Raw genomic sequence first — 9275 nt, 5'->3', positions numbered from 1 at the left:
TTCCACGTATGCTTTAATTAAAACTTAAAAAGCATTATGAATATGAGTTTGTCAGCCTTATATATTGCCTGCCACTCATCCTTCCGTTATATTGAATATTCTATTCTATCTGATTTCTCTGAGACACATAGATTGATGATGAAGCAGCAAAGCTTGGAAGCTCCGCTATTGGCCACAGAAAACAGGAAAAGGTGGACAAGAGCTCTGTGGTTCTTAGTTCCATTCATCACCCTGTTAAGTTAGTTCTCTTTCTCATCTTGCTTCTTTCTTTTCAGTTAACTTTTCTGCGACAAGGAAAAAAAAAAAAAAAAAAAAAGAGAATGAGCTCTGCCTTGAGTGATGGACAAGTACAATAATATGATTCTAGGCTTTTCATGGATTTAGATTCGTAGCCATTTGAACACCACCTTCGCTGATGAATTCGGGTATATATATATATATATATATGAGTCTTTCTACTGTCAAGACCGTCTGCATACGGACTACAAAAAATCAATGCTATTTTAAAAAAATCCTAAACAATTTCGATTTTTTTCTTACATATACAGGAAAAGTCGATGCTTTTTAAGATTTTTTTAAAAATAGCATCGATTTTATCTCTTGTCCGCATGTGTACAGTCCTGATCATAGAATTTCCTTTTATATATATATATATATATATATAGCTCTGCTATCCGCATTGGTAAATGGCAGATTCAAAAATTTTGCTTAGGATGAACATAGTTGAATAATAATTATTTTTTTTTTAAATTTTGGCTTTGACCATAGGTTCGTTGGAGCGGGTTCGGTTTATCCAAGAAACACCATTCACAGAAGAGATTTTTAAAATTTTATATATGGAAAAATTAGGGAAAAATTCTTTTTGTAAGCTTTACTTATCGAGAGAGAAATGGAGATCTTCTGACATATATTATATTTCTTTGAATTTTCTCACTTAAATGTTAAAAAAATAAATTAAAATAATCCCTTGAAAGAATATAAAAAAGGAAAAGAAAAATTTTAATTTAGGAGTTTCTCAAAAATATTTTAAATGAACAAAAATATTCATTTTTCATTAGATAGAAGTGTTGAGGAGATAAGTATGTTTTTTTCTCTTTAGTTATTTATGAAACAAAATGATTGATAGAAAAACTGATAATGTACAGTAATTTGATAAAAAAAAATCATAAATTCGTAATTGTTTTGCGTCAACATGATTTTTAATTGCTTTTTTATTTTTTTATTTTTTTAAGGACAACGTGATTTTTAATTTTTTGATAAAAAAAATGAGTAGAAAAATAAGATAATACAAAATTGAAAATAAATTCATATATTTTAATTTTATATTTAAAACAATCTTGCAATTTTGCTTACGGGGAAACGGAAAAAAGAAAAATGACACATAAAATATTTTTTAATTATTTTATTCGTATTACAAAATTTCGAAAATAATAATAATATATTTTTATTCTTTTAAATGCACAATCACTTATTACTTTGACTGTTAATTTTAAAATACATTTGGCTGTAGGGAATAGGCAAAAGAATAGAATACCTATTCCTTAGTGATCATTAGTGTTTTATTTGGTTGGAATTTCTATTTATTTTAGAGAATAAATATTCATTAAATTTAGAGAATAATTAATTCATATAAAATAGATATGAATATCTATTTTTAATAGGGCACATACCGTAAAATGAATCCGACTTGGAGTTTTCCTAGCTTCAAATATTTTTTTTTTCTTTTAATATTGACTAGTTGATATTGAGAATTTAAAATTTCCAATTCAGCAATATAGGTAATTTTTATTTTTTGTCAAATACTATGCCTTTAATTTTTTTGACATCATCTTTATTGATTTAATTTTTAATTTAGAATCAATGATAGTCAAAAAGTTCTCTCTCTCTCTCTCTCTCTAAATTTTCAATTTTTTTTTTATAATTTGCTTTATGTTATCGAATGAGAGAATTACACTTCTTCCTTCTTCCGTTGTTTTTTTTTTTTTTTCCCTTCACCGATTGTTATGTTGCACTTTTCTTCCCCTATTTTTACATACTTCTTCCCACCTATTTCCTTCACCGACTGTGATATTGCACCTTTCTTTTTCCCCTATTTTTCCTGATCCACTGTGATTACGACTCACTTTTTGCCCTTTTATTTGACTAAAAGTGGAATGAAATATTGCTAATTGATTGATAAAAATAACTGAAACAAAAAAGAAATATATATATATATATCCTTTAGTCTATACTATAAGCGAGAAGGGCTCCCAGGTCATGTTTTACTGTTCAAAATGGTTCCAAAACGACTACTTTTTGTGCGTTTTGGCTTTTTTTTCCCTTGTTTTTTTACTATTCAACAGTTGCCATACTGGTGAGATCCACATTTTATGCTTTTTTTTTTTTTATTTTGCCATACAGGTGTCAGGGGTTGTGGTATGACATGCATTATGGTTATGATGACTTACAGTATGGTAAGGATAGAGTTGGTGCACTTTATACAAAATTCTGGATTTCATTATTGTACTTCAGAAAAGACTTTGCCTTACCATATAAGTAAATATTTTGATTTATAATATTTTAAAGCCTATTTCCTTGGTTTTCAGTATTTAAATGCCATTGCCTTTTCTTCTTTTCTATTTTTTTTTTTTGTTTTCAGCTTTTCTCTCCCCCTACTCTCTTTATCAGTGACGATAAAGAACATGAGGATTGTGTTATTCACTACAAAATTGGTAACTTTAATTTTTTCCACAGGTGTCAGGGATTGTGGTATGGCATGCATTATGGTTATGATGACTTACAGTATGGTAAGTATAGAGTTGGTGTACTTTATACAAAATTCTGGACTTCATTATTGTACTTCAGAAAAGACTTTGCATTACCATGTAAGTAAAAATTTTGATTTATAATATTTTAAAGCCTATTTCCTTGGTTTTCAGTATTTAAATGCCATTGCCTTTTTTTCTTTTCTATTTTTTTTTCAGCTTTTCTCTCCCCCTACTCTCTTTATCAGTGACGATAAAGAACATGAGGATTGTGTTATTCACTACAAAATTGGTAACTTTAATTTTTTCCACAGGTGTCAAGGGTTGTGGTATGGCATGCATTATAATTATGATGACTTACAGTATGGTAAGGATAGAGTTGGTGTACTTTATACAAAATTCTGGACTTCATTATTGTACTTCAGAAAAGACTTTGCCTTACCATGTAAGTAAAGATTTTGGTTTATAATATTTTAAAGCCTATTTCCTTGGTTTTCAGTATTTAAATGCCATTGCCTTTTTTTCGTTTATCCTTTAGTTCCTTTAGTCTATACTATAAGCGAGAAGGGTTCCCAAGTTTTGGTCATGTTTTACTGTTCAAAATGGTTCCAAAACGACTACTTTTTGTGCGTTTTGGCTTTTCTTTTCCTTGTTTTTTTACTATTCAACAGTTGCCATACTGGTGAGATCCACATTTTATGCTTTTTTTTTATTTTATTTTGCCATACAGGTGTCAGGGGTTGTGGTATGGCATGCATTATGGTTATGATGACTTACAGTATGGTAAGGATAGAGTTGGTGCACTTTATACAAAATTCTGGACTTTATTATTGTACTTCAGAAAAGACTTTGCCTTACCATATAAGTAAAGATTTTGATTTATAATATTTTAAAGCCTATTTCCTTGGTTTTCAGTATTTAAATGCCATTGCCTTTTTTTCTTTTCTATTTTTTTTTTATTTTCAGCTTTTCTCTCCCCCTACTCTCTTTATCAGTGATGATAAAGAACATGAGGATTGTGTTATTCACTACAAAATTGGTAACTTTAATTTTTTCCACAGGTGTCAGGGGTTGTGGTATGGCATGCATTATGGTTATGATGACTTACAGTATGGTAAGGATAGAGTTGGTGTACTTTATACAAAATTCTGGACTTCATTATTGTACTTCAGAAAAGACTTTGCCTTACCATGTAAGTAAAGATTTTGATTTATAATATTTTAAAGCCTATTTCCTTGGTTTTCAGTATTTAAATGCCATTGCCTTTTTTTCTTTTCTATTTTTTTTTTTTGTTTTCAGCTTTTCTCTCCCCCTACTCTCTTTATCAGTGACGATAAAGAACATGAGGATTGTGTTATTCACTACAAAATTGGTAACTTTAACTATAAGCGAGAAGGGCTCCCAAGTTTTGGTCATGTTTTACTGTTCAAAATGGTTCCAAAACGACTACTTTTTATGCGTTTTGGCTTTTCTTTTCCTTGTTTTTTTACTATTCAACAGTTGCCATACAGGTGAGATCCACATTTTATGCTTTTTTTTTTTTTTATTTTGCCATACAGGTGTCAGGGGTTGTGGTATGGCATGCATTATGGTTATGATGACTTACAATATGGTAAGGATAGAGTTGGTGTACTTTATACAAAATTCTGGACTTCATTATTGTACTTCAGAAAAGACTTTGCCTTACCATGTAAGTAAAGATTTTGATTTATAATATTTTAAAGCCTATTTCCTTGGTTTTCAGTATTTAAATGCCATTGCCTTTTTTTCTTTTCTATTTTTTTTTTTAGCTTTTCTCTCCCCCTACTCTCTTTATCAGTGACGATAAAGAACATGAGGATTGTGTTATTCACTACAAAATTGGTAACTTTAATTTTTTCCACAGGTGTCAGGGGTTGTGGTATGGCATGCATTATGGTTATGATGACTTACAGTATGGTAAGGATAGAGTTGGTGTACTTTATACAAAATTCTGGACTTCATTATTGTACTTCAGAAAAGACTTTGCCTTACCATGTAAGTAAAGATTTTGATTTATAATATTTTAAAGCCTATTTCCTTGGTTTTCAGTATTTAAATGCCATTGCCTTTTTTTCCTTTATCCTTTAGTTCCTTTAGTCTATACTATAAGCGAGAAGGGCTCCCAAGTTTTGGTCATGTTTTACTGTTCAAAATGGTTCCAAAACGACTACTTTTTGTGCGTTTTGGCTTTTCTTTTCCTTGTTTTTTTAGTATTCAACAGTTGCCATACTGGTGAGATCCACATTTTATGCTTTTTTTTTTTTTTTTTTTGCCATACAGGTGTCAGGGGTTGTGGTATGGCATGCATTATGGTTATGATGACTTACAGTATGGTAAGGATAGAGTTGGTGCACTTTATACAAAATTCTGGACTTCATTATTGTACTTCAGAAAAGACTTTGCCTTACCATGTAAGTAAATATTTTGATTTATAATATTTTAAAGCCTATTTCCTTGGTTTTCAGTATTTAAATGCCATTGCCTTTTTTTCTTTTCTATTTTTTTTTTTGTTTTCAGCTTTTCTCTCCCCCTACTCTCTTTATCAGTGACGATAAAGAACATGAGGATTGTGTTATTCACTACAAAATTGGTAACTTTAATTTTTTCCACAGGTGTCAGGGATTGTGGTATGGCATGCATTATGGTTATGATGACTTACAGTATGGTAAGGATAGAGTTGGTGTACTTTATACAAAATTCTGGACTTCATTATTGTACTTCAGAAAAGACTTTGCCTTACCATGTAAGTAAAGATTTTGATTTATAATATTTTAAAGCCTATTTCCTTGGTTTTCAGTATTTAAATGCCATTGCCTTTTTTTCTTTTCTATTTTTTTTTTTTTGTTTTCAGCTTTTCTCTCCCCCTACTCTCTTTATCAGTGACGATAAAGAACATGAGGATTGTGTTATTCACTACAAAATTGGTAACTTTAACTATAAGCGAGAAGGGCTCCCAAGTTTTGGTCATGTTTTACTGTTCAAAATGGTTCCAAAACGACTACTTTTTGTGCGTTTTGGCTTTTCTTTTCCTTGTTTTTTTACTATTCAACAGTTGCCATACTGGTGAGATCCACATTTTATGCTTTTTTTTTTTTTTTTTGCCATACAGGTGTCAGGGGTTGTGGTATGGCATGCATTATGGTTATGATGACTTACAGTATGGTAAGGATAGAGTTGGTGTACTTTATACAAAATTCTGGACTTCATTATTGTACTTCAGAAAAGACTTTGTCTTACCATGTAAGTAAAGATTTTGATTTATAATATTTTAAAGCCTATTTCCTTGGTTTTCAGTATTTAAATGCCATTGCCTTTTTTTCTTTTCTATTTTTTTTTTTGTTTTCAGCTTTTCTCTCCCCCTACTCTCTTTATCAGTGACGATAAAGAACATGAGGATTGTGTTATTCACTACAAAATTGGTAACTTTAATTTTTTCCATTCCTTTGTCTTATTACTTAATTTCCTTGTGCATTTCAATTCTTTTGTGAGTTCATGAATTTCATTGTGCATGGATCTTTGCATTTTTCATTGCTTTTGTGTGCACATGCATATGATTTATATTTCAGTTCTTCACCCAATATCACATATTGATATATGAAAAACCAACATGTATTTATGCTAACAAAAGGACTAGCTTGTCTGCGTAGATTATCTCAAACATCCATTTTTTGAGAGCTCTAACAACTGCCAGAGCATCCGTGTTCCTCATAGTCAATGACTATGTCATCTATAATTTGGTTTATTTGATTCATAGTGATTTCATTTTATGTTTTTCTAAAATATAATATAGCAAAATGGTTAGAGAAGTAAAGCTAATCAAGGATATTCAAGCTCAACAAAGAGGTTGGACAGTAAAAGTGGTGATTATTGAGAAAGCAATGCCACGAGTTTCTAAATCAAGTCCAAACAAATATCAAAGGTTAATCTTAGCTGATGAAGAAGTAAGTTTGTTTTGATAATATATTTATTTTGTATAATTTGTTTCATATATAACTCAATTTTAAGTCTCTTGTTTTTCTTATACAGGGTAATAAGATCCAGGCCACAATATATGGTGGAGACATCCACATCTTCCGAGACACACTCATAATTGGGAAAAATTATTATATTTCTAATGCTTGGGTTAAAGAAATTGGTGCACAATATCAGATTGTTCAAAATAATTTGCGATGGACTATAAATGGTCGAACCATTGTGGAAGAAGTGACTCGAGATTCAGAGATAATTGTGCCTGCTGTTTACAGCTTTGTCCCGTTCTCACGACTACACACTTATATTGACTCTCTATCCCACGTCGGTATGTTTGTCTATATAGTCAATTTGTTCAGCTATATTTTTATAACTTTTCATTTGTGAATCTTTCTTTTTTTTAGGATTCTGTTAAAGATATTGAAAAAATTGCCACATTATCCAGTAGTCATAAGCTTCTAATTCAAGTTAAAGCATCTAAACATGAATATTGTGATATTACAAGATGGAAATACACAATCCTTTCTGTTTGTGATACTATTTCAAAAGAAATCAACACATTAACACAAACAGATACTTCAAATGATGCTGAAGTTAGTCAAGTTTTAGAAATTGTTGAAGAGCAAAGTGGAAAATCATTAGGCATAACTGAATTGAGAGGTATGAACATGTTTGATACATTATATCCTAAGTGAAATTACATGAGCTTTTATTTAATGTTCTAATGCATATATATTACAACTTTCAAAATCAGATATATCTGGAAGTGCTGACAATGCTAAGATAGAGCAAATGAGCAATGAAGATAAAGTTCTAGCTGATTTGGTTTCAAAGCCTACTGCAAGAAACAATGCAACAAAGAAACTAAAGCTGATGATTTCCAAAAGTGCAGATGAGGCAGATCCAATAGCGCTGAATCTTGAAAGTTCTCATTTACAATTTGGTGAAGGGAGTAGGAAGCAGTTTGCCGAGCTTAAAGACAATGCTTAATTTGTTATCATGGGAACCATCTTTTTGTTAATGTGGACATGATAGATTACTATCAGTTCATAAGTAGATTATTATCAGTCTTTTGTGAATTTATAGCATATTTAGACTATACTATGACAGTTACATTAATATTATTATTTTGTACATTGCAAGATGTAATAGAAATTGATTTAGGTATAACCTAATACATGATGCCCCATGTCGAAATTCGAATTCTAAAATCCTGAACATGTCCCAATTTTAAAAAAGAAAAAATGGAATTTCCCCCAAATGGATGGAAATCCCTTGTTGGGCACTTAAAAGTGGTTTTTTTTGAAAATCGGGCCGACCTGCCACTGCATTCCCCTTCAAATTCCCTTTCTTTTGATATATTATGGGCCCCGATCCGACTGTCAGATCAAAAGTTATGCCCTTTCAAAGTTTTCCGATCGTTTTACGCATTCTTTTCTCGCCCGCCCCATTCCTTGTGTTCCTTGTTTCTGCCATTCCATCACTTTGGCTTGTGTCTCTTCAAGAGACGATCGAATCGAGTGGTCGCAAACCAAAAACGGCCAGACACAACTTAGCTCGGCCACACATAAGTTAGCTCGGCCCGACATCAGTTAGCTCGGCCTGACACAACTTAGCTCGGCCAGACATCAGTTAGCTCGGCCAGACACAACTTAGCTCGGATAGAGACAACTTAGCTCGGCCAGACATCAGTTAGCTCGGCCAGACACAACTTAGCTAGGCCAGACACAACTTAGCTCGGCCAGACATCAGTTAGCTCGGACAGACATCAGTTAGCTCGGCCAGACACAACTTAGCTCGGCCAGACACAACTTAGCTCGGACAAACGTCAATTAGCTCGGCCAGACATCAGTTAGCTCGGCCAGACACAACTTAGCTCGGCCAGACATCAGTTAGCTCGGCCAAATACAACTTAGCTCGGCCAGACATCAGTTAGCTCGGCCAGACACAACTTAGCTCGGACAGACATCAGTTAGCTCGGACAGACACAACTTAGCTCGGCCAGACACAACTTAGCTCGGACAGATATCAGTTAGTTCGGCCAGACACAACTTAGCTCGGCCAGACACAACTTAGCTCGGACAGACATCAGTTAGCTCGGCCAGACATCAGTTAGCTCGGCCAGACACAACTTAGCTCGGCCAGACATCAGTTAGCTCGGCCAGACATCAGTTAGCTCGGCCATACACAACTTAGCTCGGACAGACATCAGTTAGCTTGGCCAAACACAAGTTAGCTCAGACAGACATCAGTTAGCTCGGATAGGTCATAAGTTAGCTCGGACATCAGGCAGACATAAGTTAGCTCGGTTGAAGAAATAATTCCGCCTAAATGTCAAAGTCAACTCGTTACCTGATTTGCGATTGATTTTCTTTCTTTTTGGGTTTTTATTTATTTATTTTCTGGACAAATAACTTTAAGAAGGTTTTTATTTTATTGTAAATTAATTAATTCCTAATTTAATATAAAGGAATTAATTAATCAAACTTAGATTAGGAAAGGAAGTATAGTTGCAGCCAACTAGGATTCTTTATGTGTGTG

At 32.6% G+C, this 9275-nt stretch overlaps 1 protein-coding gene across 5 annotated transcripts; it reads left to right on the top strand.

The window, feature by feature from the left end:
• On the top strand, window positions 1–7939 carry LOC125418284 (replication protein A 70 kDa DNA-binding subunit B-like). Of its 5 annotated transcripts, XR_009634776.1 has the most exons (16): window positions 1–238; window positions 2401–2453; window positions 2734–2864; window positions 3059–3189; window positions 3475–3527; window positions 3806–3936; window positions 4304–4434; window positions 4630–4760; window positions 5046–5176; window positions 5378–5508; window positions 5617–5772; window positions 5875–6005; window positions 6112–6184; window positions 6556–6706; window positions 6792–7394; window positions 7489–7939. XR_009634776.1 is itself a non-coding variant. In XM_060812604.1 (3 exons), exons 1-3 carry the CDS (start codon window positions 6560–6562, stop codon window positions 7722–7724), a joined length of 654 nt encoding a protein of 217 aa, XP_060668587.1. In that variant the 5' UTR covers window positions 6211–6559; the 3' UTR covers window positions 7725–7939. The 5 variants fall into 5 exon arrangements, 1 of the variants encoding a protein (XP_060668587.1); XR_009634777.1 differs by having other exon boundaries at window positions 5617–5689; window positions 6792–7939; XR_009634775.1 differs by having other exon boundaries at window positions 6792–7939.
• The last annotated feature ends 1336 nt before the right edge of the window (window positions 7940–9275 follow it).

The sequence above is a fragment of the Ziziphus jujuba genome, chromosome 11 (assembly GCF_031755915.1).
Source record: "Ziziphus jujuba cultivar Dongzao chromosome 11, ASM3175591v1".
Classification (NCBI taxonomy): Eukaryota; Viridiplantae; Streptophyta; class Magnoliopsida; order Rosales; family Rhamnaceae; genus Ziziphus; species Ziziphus jujuba.
This window is presented reverse-complemented; position numbering and strand designations above follow the sequence as displayed.